At 35.6% G+C, this 16478-nt stretch overlaps 2 protein-coding genes across 3 annotated transcripts; one reads left to right on the forward strand and one right to left on the reverse strand.

Annotated features, from left to right (window-relative positions):
* Window positions 1-23: 23 nt before the first annotated feature.
* Window positions 24-11053, forward strand: LOC136232541 (peptidyl-prolyl cis-trans isomerase PASTICCINO1). Its single transcript, XM_066021759.1, has 21 exons — window positions 24-299; window positions 796-892; window positions 1000-1084; window positions 1164-1233; window positions 1439-1536; window positions 1858-1980; window positions 2183-2215; window positions 3950-4008; window positions 4098-4182; window positions 4441-4599; window positions 6126-6183; window positions 6619-6767; window positions 6931-7028; window positions 7166-7235; window positions 7566-7625; window positions 7766-7822; window positions 8178-8246; window positions 8355-8432; window positions 10170-10271; window positions 10354-10422; window positions 10513-11053. Exons 2-21 carry the CDS (start codon window positions 831-833, stop codon window positions 10795-10797), a joined length of 1869 nt encoding a protein of 622 aa, XP_065877831.1. The 5' UTR covers window positions 24-299; window positions 796-830; the 3' UTR covers window positions 10798-11053.
* A 1223-nt stretch (window positions 11054-12276) lies between these two features.
* LOC136233830 (mediator-associated protein 2) lies at window positions 12277-15974 on the reverse strand. 2 transcript variants are annotated; one of them, XM_066023512.1, is made up of 7 exons: window positions 15778-15974; window positions 15274-15540; window positions 14858-14989; window positions 14544-14679; window positions 14224-14302; window positions 13979-14062; window positions 12277-13228 (listed from the first exon to the last, which is right to left on the reverse strand). In XM_066023512.1, the coding sequence occupies exons 4-7, from the start codon at window positions 14667-14669 to the stop codon at window positions 12921-12923; spliced, it is 597 nt and encodes a 198-aa protein (XP_065879584.1). In that variant the 5' UTR covers window positions 14670-14679; window positions 14858-14989; window positions 15274-15540; window positions 15778-15974; the 3' UTR covers window positions 12277-12920. The 2 variants fall into 2 exon arrangements, with proteins under 2 accessions (XP_065879584.1, XP_065879583.1); XM_066023511.1 differs by lacking the exon at window positions 15274-15540.
* Window positions 15975-16478: the final 504 nt, after the last annotated feature.

The raw sequence follows: 16478 nt of genomic DNA on the forward strand, positions 1-16478 counted from the left end.
TTAGTTGACTGGATGGAGAATTGCCGTTTTGCCTTGATTGCAACGATCTTCGGCTGCATTTCAGTTTTAACATCCATATTTAGAGAGGAGAGGCGGGCGGAGATGGTTTGATGTTGCTGAGAAAGTAGAAACTAGAACTAGCTTGTCCTTATTTGACTACAAATTTCAGTCTGCAGAAATTCTGAGAATCAGTGTTTGACCTTTCTTCTTCAACTGAATCTTTCATTCTCAAACACTCTAGTAATTTCTTGTTTAATCAAATAGCTCTGCTCAATCATTCACCGTTCTAAGAACTTCAGGTACTGCAGTTTCCCTTCACCTTATATGGTAATGGATGATTTTGGTTTACAATCTTTGATCTAGTAGCTATGCAAACTCAATTTCTTCTATTCTTTCTTCAAATTTGTTATGAATGTTGTTCAATTAAGTTATCTCATCTTTGTTCTTCTTTTACTATATCAAGCCGATGTAGATCCCCTGCCAATTATAAACTTTTCGACGACATTCGCAGTATTCCGCTTTAGCAAAATTATAGTCTCAAACAATGCTACCGAATTGCTCGCGAAATTGTGAATTTTTCCATGTCTGACTTTAAAGCGATCTTTGTAACACCTGACTATTCTTGCCTATGCTTCCAACACCTAATCAGCTATTTGCTCAAATGAGTTCTGCTTTGCTGCAGCAGCAGCATTTACTTGGTTTTTAATGTTTTCTGTAATATAATGTTTGCTCTTAGTCCGTTCTCCACACTTACTGTTATTTTGTGCTAATTACTGTGATTGAATATTTGTCCAGTATTGTGATTGATTCCCTGAATACGGTTATCAGCAATGGCTGTAGATGAAGCGCCTTTGCCGAAGAAGAAGAAGGAGCCCACTGAAAATGAGAAGAGGTTCTTGTGTTTTCCATTTGATAGTACTTTTTAGTGAACGAGCATTTGTAATTGAGAATTAGGTTCCCTTGCAAAAAATTTAAGCAATGAGGTATTCGTCTGATCAGGAAAATGAAAATTGTGCCTGGGAGTTTGATGAAAGCTGAGATGCGGCCAGGAGGAGGTGATGCTAAGCCATCAGATGGGGACCAGGTTCAAAATATGTGAATAATTCCTTCCTAGAATTTTCTTTATGGAGTTATGAAACTGTCATAATTGTTAAATTTTGCAGGTCATATATCACTGCACTGTTAGAACCTTGGAAGGAGTTGTTGTAGAGTCTACTAGATTAGAATATGGAGGTGGGTTGATTACATGAATGCTCTATGTTTGCTTCATAATTATGCTGCCTTGTACAAAATGTTGTAGTGCTCTTAGATTCCTGTGCTATTTTCGGATTACTTGATTTTGACATTCAACCCGTAAACAGAAAGTTTTCCATGATTCTTATGTTCTCATGGTTGTTGGATAAGTGGCATTTAATTAACCTATTGTTTTACATTACAGGTAAGGGCACTCCAATAAGACAAGTTTTAGGCAAAAGTAAAATGCTATTAGGTTTGCTGGAAGGCCTTTCCACTATGCTTAAGGGTGAAGTAGCAATGGTATTGGCTTATTCTATTTCACATATGATGTGCGTTTAAGGTTCTGTTAATTTTATGTTTATCACTGTAGAAGGGAGAAAATTAAGAAAATTAAGTACATGCGAGAAAGAGGAAAGCAGAACAAATTTACTTTGGACACATAAAAAAAGGACATAATGAATTTGTTTCTTGATTTGTCTTGTTTCTTTCCTATGAGAAGCTTAGGCTGGAGAACAAAGCGTTCAAAATTGGAAACTGATGAGGAAATAGTGAATAAAAGTTTGGTTATGTTGGATTTTCTTGTTTTATTATATTGAAAGCTGGTAAATTCTTCTGTTTCAGTTCAAGTTGAAACCTGAAATGCATTATGGTGAGGATGATTGTCCAGTTTCACCTCCTAGTAACTTTCCAAAGGAAGATGAACTCCATTTTGAGATTGAGATGATGCACTTTTCTAAAGTAAAGGCAAGGTTTTGAAACTCTAACTTTGTATAGTTTTCGTTTATGGCAGTTTTGCTAGTTTAGTTTTCATGTTCCGATATGAATGGTTAGTTGATAGTGTTAGTTGAAATCTTCTGACGTTCTAATTATGGCTACTGCAACTATTAATTGGCATTTGGTACGCCTTAGATTTTAGTGTTGAATCATCTCTGTGTTGACTTTTCAGGTTGTCAATGATGATTTAGGAGTTGTAAAACAGGTATGAAGAAATTCCTTGTTGAATTGCATTTATGACATGGTTTATAAGTTCACTTGTGTACCTCGCTATCTGCTACTGCTAGCACCAGCTGATGTTTCTTTTCTTTGCTTATGATTCTTTAGCACCTTGTTTGTGCATGTCATGGAATCAATTGAACTAAAAGCTTAAGCGAATAGTTGAAAGCCTAATTCATATTAATACCTGACACACCCTCGCACGCAAATTCCCACTGGCTTCGAAGCGTGCATAACACATGCCCATATTACCATGTCTTGGAATTAAATCAACAAATGGGGTTGCTAGGAATCGAACCCTTGATCACTTGGTCAAAGAGGCTCAGACCAATTGAACTAAAAGCTTGAGCTGATAGTTAAAGGCCCAATTCATATTAATAACTGACACACCGCCGCACGTGAATTTCCAATTGGGCTTGAAACGTGAACAACACAGGCCCATCTTACCATGTTTGGAAATTAAATCAAGAAATGGGGTTGCTAGGAATCGAACCCTTGATCACTTGGTCAAAGAGGCTCTGGCCAATTGAACTAAAAGCTTGAGCTGATAGTTAAAGGCCCAATTCATATTAATAACTGACACACCGCCGCACGTGAATTTCCAATTGGGCTTGAAACGTGAACAACACAGGCCCATCTTACCATGTTTGGAAATTAAATCAAGAAATGGGGTTGCTAGGAATCGAACCCTTGATCACTTGGTCAAAGAGGCTCTGATACCATGTCATAGAACCAATTAAACTAAAAGTTTAAGCTTATAATTAAAGGCCCAATTTATATTACTATCTGACAGTGCAAAAGCATTGTCATAGGACCAAAATCATATTGCTTCTAACATTGGCATTGTCTTCATGTCATAGGCTAAAGTCATTATTCGCGACAGAATCTATGATTTCTTTTCTTTCTGTTTGGCATGAGAGCATATTAGTATCAGATATTCATTCTTCAGTTTTTCACTCTGGTTCAGTATTTTTCTTTTGTCCGTTCTGTAATTAACAACCCCTTAAGTCCTTACGGGGCGTTTGTTAGAAGGGATATAGGAGGTGGGATAGGGATAAAAAACACAAGATAAGTTATCCCGTGTTTGTTTGGGAGATAGAAGAGTGAGACGGATGAGGGATAAGCTTCTTATCCCTCAAATCCTATACCCAGGAGGGGGGTGGTATAAGAAGGTGGGACAAGCTCTTGCGATTTTAATAGGATGGAAAAGTCTATCTTATCCCTCAAATTAATGTTATATAGTTTAAATAAGGTTAAAATAGTAAAATGTATTATTTTATCCACATCCCTATCCCATATATCAAACATTGAATAATAATTCTTGACTATCATATTTTTATCCTTATCCCAACCATTTATCCTTATCCCTATCCCAATCTTTATCCCTATCCCTATCCCAATAGAATACCAAACGCCCCGTCAGTTCTCCAAATGGCTACGGGAATCAGCAAGTGAGAAAAAAAAATTATTAGGAACTTATAAGAGAAAGCATGGAGCTGGTTGGCATCAAAATAGTGGTTTTTGCCTGTACTGGGTCTATCACAACTGCTCGGAAGAGTGGGGATTTGGCTAGCTGTCCTGTGTTTGAGTAGGGGTTTCCACCTATACTGGAATAAAAGGAAAATGCTTATGAAGACGTACAATCTACAATCAGCATGTGTCTGCTTTTCTAATTCATGTTTGAAGAAGTGGCATTACACATTTGCTTATTTATGAATAGGTTATAAATGAAGGACAATGGTGGGAATCACCAAGGGAACCATACGAAGTAACAGCTCGGTAAAATTTCTTGCTCATTTTTGTCTTTGCTTTGCTTTATGTTAATCAGAAGACCGAAGTATCTAAAGTGTTTTTGAATTATGTGTTAGTATTACTGCAAAGACGAGCGATGGAAAAGTGATTCTGCTGCACACACAAGGAGAACCCTATTTCTTTACTTTTGGGAAATCTGAGGTTAGCCTCATATTCACACTTTTTCTTGCAAATCTCAATGTAGTTATTCATCTTCCATATCCATAGTTATTATATATAATAATGTCCTTCATTCGCTTATTGAATTCTTTTAATATAGAGGTTTTGTGCTTATGGATGTTAATTTATATCCATAGTTACTATATATAATTATGCCCTCCATTCGAATATTGAATTCTTTTAATATAGAGGTTTTGTACTTATGGATGTTAACATCATAACTATTTCCTATCTAATTAGGTACCAAAAGGTCTTGAGATGGGGATAGGGACAATGACACGTCAAGAAAAGGCAGTAATTTATGTTACTAATCAGTACTTAAGTGAGTCTCCTCTCATGTCTGTGGTTGAAGGTTTTGACGAAGTTCATTTTGAAGTGGAGCTTGTTCATTTCACTCAGGTGTGTAGATTTCTCCTTAACTGCAAATCTTACTAGTCATTTGCCGTGTAGAGCCATCAAAAGTGTTTTTTTGGTTGAGGGGATATTTGGTAATAATCTTATTTACATTCTAATTTATGTGAATAATGTTGTGCTGTCATTCTGTCACTGCATAGAACATGGGTATAACCATTTTTTTTCTTCGTATTGCAAGTGATGCTCAGGAAAATTGTCCTCTATGGTTAAGTTTGAATAATGCTTGAAACCAAAAAAATTATCATATATGTCATGGAACCAATTGAACTAAAAACTCAAGATGATAATTAAGGCCCAATCATAGACACACCCTGCATGAAAATGCCCCCTGGACTTGCAGTGTGTACAACACACGCCCATCCCATCATGTGTTTTTAAATCCACAAATTAATAAGGTTGCCAAGACTCAACTTCAACCGTTTGGTCCAAGAGGCCATGATACCATATCATGGAACCAATTGAACTAAAAGCTCAAGCTGATAGTTAAAACCCAGTCATAGACAATATCATGATTAGTTTACCATCTTCTGAATTGTTAGTTGGGAGCCTTATATGAGCAAAGTAATCATGTCATGGATGTCATAAGTTCATGTTTATTAGAACCATGAGTTCAAAAGATGTTGATGATAATTAGACATGTTCATGCCAGGGTAACTTACATACGTGGTGTACAACCTTTGTCCTGTTTCACATTTTGGTGTACAACCTTCAATTTTGCACACAAAACCATACAACATTTTAGTGACCTCTCACTAAAGTGTATAACCGGTAATTACGATCGGTCAACGTGAAGTGTACGTGCCACGTCAGCAATTTGACATGGCACGTTGATCGGTCAACTTTTGACTTTTAAGGATGTCAATTTGCTAACGTGGCACGTTGACCGGTCACAATTACCGGCTGTATACTTTAGTGGGAGGTCACCAAAAGGTTGTACATTTTTTTGTGCAAAATGGAAGGTTGTACACCAAAGTGTGAAATATGTCAAAGGTTGTACACCACGTATGTAATTTACACGTTCATGGCATGTAGGACAGACTTGGTCAACATTTTAAGCCCAATAATTTGGAGCCAAACCAGACAAAATTACCAGGCCATACTATCCAGTGAATATGTTAGATATGGTTATCAAATATATTATCCAGGAGTGACAAATAATAACTTATGTACAATGCAAGAACTTAACATGCATAACATTTGATATTTTCCTTATGGAAGCAATCTTGTTGTACCTGATTTATGGACAAGTACTTACTTGATATTGTCTATTATTGTTATATGTAGTTTGTGCATGTGGTTTATTTATTTATCTTGGTTATAACAATGGATTGCTTTGATGGTTAATGGGGGCATTGGTAATGATGTTTATGTCAAGTTTTGACTTAATGTGGTCTTTCTGTGTATGAGTGCAGAATGTTTTATTTATTTATTTATGACAATTGAAATCACTTCCATGGTTAACGGTGGTATTGGTAATGATGTGATTCAACTCTCTAGCTTAGTATTGACAGGTGCGGGACATGCTTGGAGATGGACGTTTGATAAAGCGTCGGATTCGAGATGGAAAAGGTGTGTATACTTAAACTCATTACTCTCTGCTAGCACCAGCTGATGTTTCTTTTCTTTTCTGCATCTTTAATTAGGCATAGTGTAGATAAATGAATATTATGGGGATAAATGGAGTTGATTACATCTATTTCTTTCTGTTAAGTCACCGACAGTTGAAGTATGAGATCTGTGCTTTACTGATCTTTTAGTGTCAGTTGCTTGGTATTCTGCACCTCAAAAAGAGTTTCTTCTTCTTCGTTTGTTTTGGAAAGATCTGAGGTTCTATGGACCTTGAAATGCATCTAACTTGCCTGAAGTTGTCACTTATTCTATTTGAGCTTTCTTTTCCAATGCTTACCTCTTGCAAATGGCAACATTATATGCATGAGTACATGGCTTTACAATTGTAACGTTTCATATGCTACAATGTTTATCTGATTTGACCTGAAAAATTAGGTGAGTTTCCCATGGATTGCCCCCTCCATGACAGTCAACTACGGGTCCATTACAAGGGTATGCTTCTTAATGAGGAAAAGAAGGTCTTCTATGATACAAGGGTTCATAATGATGGCCAGCCCTTGGAGTTCAGTTCTGGAGAAGGCCTTGTAAGTTGTTCTTCTACATAAATATACAAATAGATGCTTGATAAGTGCTATTCTTAATTTCCATGAACAAATATAGACATGACCATACTTAGCCTCTATTCAAATTGCGAACTCAGTTGGTAGTTTGCCGTCTAACTTGTATCTTCAAATTTTTTTTTCGCAGGTCCCTGAGGGTTTTGAAATGTCTGTTCGTCTGATGCTCCCTGGAGAGATAGCCCTTGTCACATGTCCTCCTGATTACGCATATGACAAGTTCCAGAGGTTGCTTTTCAAAATCTTGTTTTAACATATTCTATTGAACAGTCACAACTATTGAACTTATTGCCACTATCATCATTCTTACTTCATTTTGTTCATCACATAATGTCTCCAATTTCCGGTCACTCCTTTTCTTTTAGGCCAGCTAATGTTCCTGAGGGTGCTCATATTCAATGGGAAATAGAGCTACTTGGTTTTGAGATGCCAAAGGTAACTAAAATTTATCTCTTAGAACTTTAATTGCAGGATTATTTAAGTTAATATATGTATATTTTTTATAGAATAACAATTTTCTGCTCCTTTATCATGGTCTAGTATTTCTCTTATTGACTCCATATTGATTTTCCTGCATGGCATTCTGTTTAATGTTCATTCACTCTATGGAGAATGCATTTAGGAATTAGTATTGACACTGCTGGGCATCATTAGGGATGTTTTTTACTTGATTCAGCATAGAGTGCTTATTAAGCATCTAAATTTAAGTGGACATTTCTTTTTGTTTCATGACATATCAAAGGTAAACTTGAATCCTTATTGCAGGATTGGACTGGCATGGATTTCCCAACTATAATGGCTGATGCAGAGAAAACTAGAAACACCGTATGTATATATATGTTTTACTTTTTCCTCCAGTTCCATCATTGACCACATTTAACATTGGTTTGTCTTCATATACACATGGTCTATCTTTGCATTCTTTGATTGTTCTTACAATATTGAAATTGACTGTTATCATTTAGGGAAACAGGCTCTTCAAAGAGGGAAAGTTTGAACTTGCCAGGGCAAAATATGACAAGGTGATATGTTAACTCAGTTCATTCATTCACTTCTCTTAGCTTCTTCGGAGTCAAAATTCCAATGGTTTTGGTGACAAAGTGTGAAGCCATTTACTGACATCACTTAGTTCAGTTGACTGGTGATGTGCCTAGATCAAGTCTGTGTTTCGATTTTCATTGAATTGCAAAATAAATAAATGATTAAAATTCAGAAAAAAGATGTTTTTTCTTTTTCTTTTTGAGGCTCGACGTAAAATAGGTTTATTATTATTTCTTATACTGTTATGCTGCATCTTATATGGAATTGCAGATTTTTTTTTTTTTTTCCTCGACATCTGAATCATATTCATTCTGCTTAACGTCTACTGCTCAACAGGTACTTAGGGAATTCAATCATGTCAATCCACAAGATGATGAGGAAGGGAAGGTTTTTGCAGATACAAGAGTAAGTCTTTCAACTCCTTAACCAAAAGAGCTACTGTACTGTATCATCTTAAATATTTATGTTGAGATAATATTTTTAATTTATGTTTTTCTTCTTCGATGTTTGAAGAATTTGTTAAACCTCAACCTGGCTGCGTGCTACCTCAAGATGGGAGAGTGCAAAAAGTCCATTGAGTATTGCAATAAGGTATCTTCTGGTGGATTAAATAGATTTATTTAACTCCTTTTCTTTATAAATTACTTAATTTCTATTTATAGTAGTTGATCTTTGAAAATCATATTCAATTAATTATATATAGGGATAAGATACCAAAATAGCCTCATGGTTTTTGGGGAATAGCTAATTTAGCCCCTAGTACAAAATAGTACAATTTCAGTCCCAACAACGTTTATCAAATGACGCAATTAAAGGCCTCGCTAATGAAAATTTAGCACATCAGATGTTGATTCCGTTAACCCCCCTACACCTAGGCGCCACGTCATACTTCCACCAACATCAGATGTTAGGTGTAAAGGGGTTCACGACACCAATATCTGATGTGTCAATTTCTGTCGGTGAGTGAAGCCTTTAATTGCACCTTTTGATGATAGACGTTGGAACTGAAATTGTACTGTTTTGTAGGTGAGGTTAAATAAGCATTTCCCAAAAATCTTGAGGGTAGTTTTGTACCTTATCCCTTGTATATATATGGCTAGGACTTTAGGCTTCACTATTCCCCAAAACACTATAGTGTTTGGAAAACTCCGTTTAGAAGGAATTCAATTCAATTAACTGTCATTTTCTTAATTTTTATGCTTGCAAAGAAAAAAAAAAAAATAATTCAATTCTTCTAAATTAAAAATTAAGGTGAAGTTTGAGAATCAGAAATCAGCTAAAGATAATGTAGTAGTGTGGGAATTCAATTTAGATCGTCTACAATTACAAAAAGGCCTAATTGAGTTATATGTGAAATGATTGTTTATTTAAATTGATTAGAGCTTCTATTAAATAAAGGTATTAATGGAAATAAATATGTGAAATGAATTAATTAGCACTAATTGGATTCTTTCATATTAGAATATTCTCCAAACAAAGGAAATGATTAGCTAATTGAATTGAATTTTATTAAGGGAAATAAATTCTTTTCTTGCATGAATTTGGTATCAAACAAGGAGTCAATGGTCATGGGACATCCATCTTCAAAGTTAATCTCAATTGATCAAGTAAAATGAACAAATTAGAGGTGCATTATGTATATTGAAAGACCTTGATTAAGAGTCTGACAACCACAAGATCACAAGTTATTGTTGTTCATGCAATAGTCTATGCTCAAGGCATGCTTTAAGGTTATGTTAATGTTACGATTCGAAGTCCGTGATCGAGTTGTGGGATGATTGGTGATTAAACAACTCCAATATATACCGGGTCTGTGCTTAGATTTTCTTCCTTTAGTACCTTTGGTTACTTGTTAATTAAGGTTCATTGAAGGGAACCTTAGACTCTCCGGCTATTTGGTTGTTCTGTCAAACTGCATTAAGTAAATTCTGATTACGACATTCTGCAGAATCTGTAACTGCAAAATAAATGTCGCATAGCAACACAAAAGTATGCTCAAACTATTGCTAAAATGAACCTAAATGCTACAAAATGAACCTAAATAATGCTTATAAACGTTCCCAACCAAAACACTTACAACTGGGATTTTAATGTCACTGTAATTTCTATTATTGCTTTATTAGATAGGGTTAAACAAATTAGATCATATAGGATTCTATAACTGTAAGCTTTTGAAAGTAAAGTACTCCAGATATTAGACTCGAGTTTACAACTCTTTGGAATGGAGAATTTTAATCGATGTTCAGTCTGTTTCACATGTCAATCTCTTTTATATCAATGATGCAAGTTAAAGATTTTATTCGAGGAAATCTTTTGCAAATTATGCAGGTATTGGATGCAAATCCAGTGCATGTGAAGGCTTTGTACCGCCGTGGAATGGCGTACATGACAAATGGAGATTTTGAGGAAGCAAAAAGTGATTTTGAAAAGGTAACGCTAGTGGTTTTTAATCAGTTAATTAATGTAACATCTTTTAATCCCGGATACTCGTGTACTTTCTCGATCTTGCCAGATGAAAACCAACAAGTCCTCTGAACCTGATGCTATGGCAGCACTTCAAAAACTGAAGCAAAAGAAACAGGTTGGTTAAATGTAAAAATGTAATGATTATATTTGATCTCTAAGATGCAGAACAGTTGTATAATATTTTCACTATGGGTATGATAAGCAGGAATCCGAGAGGAAGGCACGTAGACAATTTAAAGGATTATTCGACAAGAATCCGGGAGAAATCTCAGATGTTGGAACTTTAGATACAGAAGAAAGGAGTACAGGTGAAAATACGATTGAGAATGTACAGAAAGATGAAGATGATGAGAATTCGGACGGGATTGAGAAAGAGGCACTGCTTGAAGATGCAGGGAATGCAGCAAGAGGAGGCTGGTTCTCCCACTTTTGGCCTAGTGGTAGAAGAGTGTTTTCAGCACTGGGGTTGCAAAGATGTACTATATTGTGATGTGGAATAGTATGGTTAGGCAGGGATGGATCTGGAGGGGGTCAGGACGGGGTTTGAGCACTCAAAACTCCATCGAACCGGTGGAAGGGGAGCTTTAATTTTTTTAGGGTAAAGACAAAAAAAATCAATTAAAGCTCCCATAAACATTGGAGCACCTCTGTTAGTGAATTTTAGATTCGTTACTGTGGTTCGGCCTCTTGTTATACTTGGTAAATTTCATGAGAAAATAGGAGCAAATGGTTCAATGAACTTTAAATTGAAGGGCAATAAATGACTTAATTTTAAAGTTGATGTTGACCTTGTTTAATTTTATAACAAGGTTATGCCAAAAAATTATTTGGTGGTTCACTTGAACAATTAAGAGGAGAAATTCTTTCACAAAAATTGTGTTTTTACATATAATTTTCATTAGGGAAATTAGATACTTCAGATTTGGGCTTTTGCTAAAATATGAGATACGGTGCAAATTTAGTTCTAGGAATTGAATTTAGTTTTCAGGGTATAAAATAATTCAATCTTAAACCTAACTATTTTAATTATCAAATGATATAACTTTAAATCTCATTAACAAAAGATTCTTTGGTGATCTAGAAACTGGAGGATCTTGAAAAAAATGATGGAAATTGGAGGATAAATAAAGTGGGCTGCTAAATACCACCTCCAAATTAATTATCACCGCTTCCATTTGGACTTTTTTGCCTTTCTCATAATTTCGATCAAAAACTGAAAATTCTCTCCAAAATCATAACCCGAACAACAATAATTAAAATTATGAAAATAATTAATGTGTGACAACCGAAACCCCGGAAATGGATGATTACGAGTCGGAAATATTAGAATTTATGTTTTTTAATTTTACATTTTTCGTCAAAAAAATTGAACGATTTAGTATTTTTCATCACAAAATTTTAAGGATTTTGAACCAGCCATGGCATGGGCGGATGCCGCATCCGCCCAGGCCAAATTTTGGCCGATTCTCTCAAAAAAAAATTCAGTTTTGAGAAAAAAATTATGAAAAGGGCAAAATTGTCCAAATGGGACCAGAGATCAATAATTTGAGAGCGGTAAATAGCAATACCCTAAATAAAACACCGGAGGAGCGCTAAAAAAACGATGGAAATTGGAGGATAAATAAAACTGCATCGAAAAGACAATTTTCTGTTAACGAGGCTTTTTCATTGGTATCTTCTTAGGATGGCTCTGTTTGAAGCTAGTGGTAACAATTGAGATCTTGAGTTTAGTCAAAAACCATAGCCTCATTAATTAAAAGCCATAGCACATTCAACGTATATGAAAACGCAGTGCATAAGAAGCTAGGAAAAAGCGAACAACTCGATTAAGGCAAGATCCACATCAATCTTCGACATAATAGATATCTGCAAAGAACACACCACACTCATGATAACATGAAGGAAAAGTTCCTACGAAATTCATCATCTAGTGAGCAGCATGATTACCCTCTCATGATAAAACACAATATAACGAGTGGCAAAAAACCCGAAGCAATTGTGTCAAGAAGTAATCATAACTTTTAGTTTTAAGTGTAGCCACAAATAACAATTTGAAATTCTTGCTAATTTTTCTGTTGCTACCAAAAACTTAAGGGTAAATTTCAAATTAAACCCCTGTGATTTTACTAATTTTCAGATAAAGGACTGTGGTTTACTTTTTGTCAAAACAAGGATTGAGGTTTCACATTTTTAATAATGCTATTAAAACTATCTTTAACGACCTAAAAATAAAAATTTTCAAGAATTAAAGTTGTTCAATGCCATCTTTTTTGGAACTTTCTCTCTCTAAACATTAACTTTCTCTCTCTTTACCAAACATCATCTAAACAATCTCGAAATAAAAAAGTTGAAGAATTAAAGTTGCTTAGAATATTAGTAGTTCTTAAAATATGTCATTTTTGAAGTCGTTAAGGGTGATTTTAATAGTATCAATCGAAAAAGTCCTTATTTTGCTAAAGTTGAAAACCTCAGTACTCGTTTTGACAAAAAGTAAACCACAGTCCTTTATCTGAAAATTAGTGAAACCACAGGGGTTTTATTTGAAATTTACCCAAAACTTAATCTATATTTAAGGAAATGAACGATTAGAAAACAACAGATTTTTTTCATCCTTCATTCTCCAATGTGACCTCGTCCTGAATCCAGAGTAGACCTATCAGTTGATGCGGTAGGTTTAGTTTTACGCCTTTTTTGGCCGCTGGATCTTTCGCCAACTTCAGACAAAGAAGACTTTCTGCTACTGTGTGTTGCAGCATGACTCCTTGATGATGATGGATTTCTGAGTTTACTACTCCTTGATGGAGTTGTAGATCCACCAGACATTTGATGGAATCGTTTTGATTTCTTTTCAGCTTCTTGTCTCTCAAGCTCTTTCGGATCAGGGTAGTGTACAAGAGAAACGCGTCTCGATATATTCCCCACTGTAAATGAAGACAACCGTGTCAAATCAACATCCAGAAATGAACACTGGATGGATGCAACAAACGTGGGTAAATTACACGCATATGGCCACTAAACTTTACACTTTTTAACATCGGTGGCCACTCAACTTTAACTAACTCCTAAAAATGACCGTTAACGATCTCAAAATGAAAATATTCAAGAATTAAAGTTGTTCAGAACGACATTTACCATGAAACTGCATTTTTATTTTCCAAAATCACCTTTTTTTTGAGCTTTCTCTCTCTAAAAATTCATTTACTCTCTCCTAACCAAACAACACCTAAATGACCTCAAAACGAAAATTTTCAAGAATTAAAGTTCCTTAGAATATCATTAAATCTTTGAATTTTTTATTTTGAAACCGTCAACGGTCATTTTGAGGCGTTGAGTGGCCACCGATGTTAAAAAGTGTAAAGTTCAGTGGTCATACTGTTAAGAATTGAAGTTCAGTGGCCACAATGTTAAAATGAGTAAAATTCAGTGGCCATGGATGTAATTTACCCCAACAAACGTTCATGTTGATACCAATTGATAATCCAACAACAACATCAAAATAATTGTAAACATCAAGTATATTGAGAGCATTTTAATTGAAATTCAATCTTGTGCATATTCTTTCTATTCCAAAATTAGGATTACGCATCGGCACTGAAGTAATTCAAAACACTGATAACAAACAATTAACACTTACATTGTGCAACGGAAATAAATAAGATAAGTGCATTTACCAATTTTTGTTTCCGATGCAGTGGATAGAAAAACTGTTGCATTGGGCTCTCGAGTAGCACAGCTGACCACATCATATGCTTTGCCTGACACATTGAAAAAGCGCATTAATACGAGAAAAATAGAGTAAGAATTGCCACGTACAAGAAATAAGCTACTTAGAAAATTAAAACTAAATTAATCAGACAATGCAGCAGTAAGATTTCTGCTTCGGGAAAATTGGAGCCTATTTTCATATCATAGGTACCTGACAAACCCTCAAAACTGCCCAAGCATCCATCACCGTGAAGATTGAGTGGTAACTCTATCCCATGACAATCAGGAAGCTGTAATACAGTCAATAACAAGAAAGAGCAATGGAAATCCAAGTCAAACTCAAATCTACTTTGTGCATCAAGACTTTCAAAGACATAATACCAATACGATAATGAGCTTCAAACAATCCACCCTATTCTCGAATTCAAACAAGTAAAATTTAAGTTTGAAGCAATAGACAAGTATGTTGCATATATTCCAAAATTAATTTAAATGGCAATATGTGAAAATGCAAAAAGAATGAAAGTTTACCTCATTCTGAGGCCACTGGATGAGCCAGAGCTCTGTAGAGTCTGTCAATGAAAGATCAACTAGTGGTTCTCTTAAATCCTCTTGAAATCCTGCTTCAGGCTTATAGCCCTCCTCGTTCGCAACCATTGCACAATAACTATAAACAAATTGAGTAAATAAATAAATCAATGAACTACATTGTTCAGTTTCCAGTTTGCACAAACAATAAGTAAAGCACCAAAATTCACAACTCAGATTAGCTTCTTTGCATACATTTTATCTAGGTATGATAATGATTCTAACAAATTCAGAATGCCATGTATATACAATAATACCTTTGTTGATTTTTAGTGAAACTCTTCAAAGAGCCCTATTCAGATGGATACAAGAGAGGCTGGCTGCTTCCTTCAAAGCTCACCAAAGAGTCCTCGAATCCGAGATGAAAAAGTGATTCAGATCTCCAATTGCTATCGGAATGAAAGAATATAAGAGAAAGATTGAACAGCAAAGTTAATTAGACATAAATAAAACAAACTAAACTACATATCAACAGATTACATAACTATGGTCATTAATCCAACAGTTTTGAGTCCCTTATTTCACTTTCTCTGTAGTATCGCATCGACAAGTCGGCTAATAGATAACATTCAATTCATGGCAATCTATATCAGCACAGTGGTATGTTCAATTCATGTAGTTGATTACAAACAGGAAATGAAGGACTATATATATATTAAAAAAAAACACTCACAGGAGATTAATGAGAATAACTATTTTGTTATACTGCAACATCTACATTCTAATAAGCTAAATTGCAATCTAAATGAAAATAACAGAACCATATAAATGTGGGAGCATATTCCAGTACATAGACCTGGGCATGGCCCGGGCTGGGCTTGGACCTGTCGGGTTTTTGACAAAGCCTGATGAGCCCAAGCCCAGCCCGCAGGAATTTAATCGGGCTCGGGCTGGGCTCGGGCCTGAGATATAAATGCCAAGTCCGCCCGCCCAAGCCCATCTGTATATTTAAAAAAAATATATAATTAGATTTAAAATCTCACACCAAGAAAGATCACAAAACTAAAACGGAGGAAGAAAAATAGGTATCAAAAATCAAAATCGAAATCAAAGAGCTACTGGAAAACGAAATCAAAATCAAAATGGGTATCAAAATGGACACTGCTAAAAAAGAAACAGGATCAAAATCAAACAGCAATCAAAAAGGAAAACGAGAAATAGATAGGCAAAAACAAACCTGCGGCGTGAAGGAGGGCTCCCTGCGGCGGCGGCGAAGGAGGTTCCCTGCGACGGCGGTGAAGGACGGTTCCTGAAGGCTGCGGCGTGAAAATCCCTGAGTTCCTGAAGGAGGCGATTCTCTCTATGTTTTGTGTGATGTGCGGCGTTTTTGGATGGAGAGGAGAGGAGAGGAGAGGAGGAGATTAGGTTAAGCACAGGAATATTTTTTGCTTATAAAATTATATTATAAATTATAATTAATATTTATTTAATTATATAATATAATATAAATTTATAAAACAGTATATATATTATATCGGGCCGGACCGGCCCAATGTAAAATATGTAAAGCCCAAACCCGTTCAGTTTTTTTACGGGCTTGGGCCGGGTCGGATCTAAATACTTTTTTTTTGTCCAGGCCCGGCTAAATGGGACTGGGCCTAGAACTGGGCGGGTCGGGCAGGCTCACCGATCCATGGCCAGGTCTAGTTATAGATTAAGGCAAATGATATATACAACCCTAATGGAGTGTTTGTTAGAAGGGATATAGGAGGTGGGATAGGGATAAAAAAAACACGAAATAAGTTATCTCGTGTTTGTTTGGGAGATAGAAGAGTGAAACGGATGAGGGATAAGCTTCTTATCCCTCAAATCCTATACCGGGGGTGATATAAGGAGGTAGGATAAGCTCCTGCGATTTTAATAGGATGGAAAAGTCCA

This window comes from Euphorbia lathyris, chromosome 6 (assembly GCF_963576675.1).
Source record: "Euphorbia lathyris chromosome 6, ddEupLath1.1, whole genome shotgun sequence".
Lineage (NCBI taxonomy): Eukaryota > Viridiplantae > Streptophyta > Magnoliopsida > Malpighiales > Euphorbiaceae > Euphorbia > Euphorbia lathyris.

Coding starts and splice junctions, on each gene's coding strand:
- LOC136233830 (XM_066023511.1), bottom strand. CDS start 14,669: ATGGTTGCGAACGAGGAGGGCTATAAGCCTGAAGCAGGATTTCAAGAG. Junction 14,063..14,223: donor CAGTTTTGAGGGTTTGTCAG/GTACCTATGATA, acceptor TCAATGTGTCAG/GCAAAGCATATGATGTGGTC. Junction 13,229..13,978: donor TGCATCGGAAACAAAAATTG/GTAAATGCACTT, acceptor CTTCATTTACAG/TGGGGAATATATCGAGACGC.
- LOC136232541 (XM_066021759.1), top strand. CDS start 831: ATGGCTGTAGATGAAGCGCCTTTGCCGAAGAAGAAGAAGGAGCCCACT. Junction 1,537..1,857: donor TTAAGGGTGAAGTAGCAATG/GTATTGGCTTAT, acceptor CTTCTGTTTCAG/TTCAAGTTGAAACCTGAAAT. Junction 6,184..6,618: donor TCGGATTCGAGATGGAAAAG/GTGTGTATACTT, acceptor CTGAAAAATTAG/GTGAGTTTCCCATGGATTGC.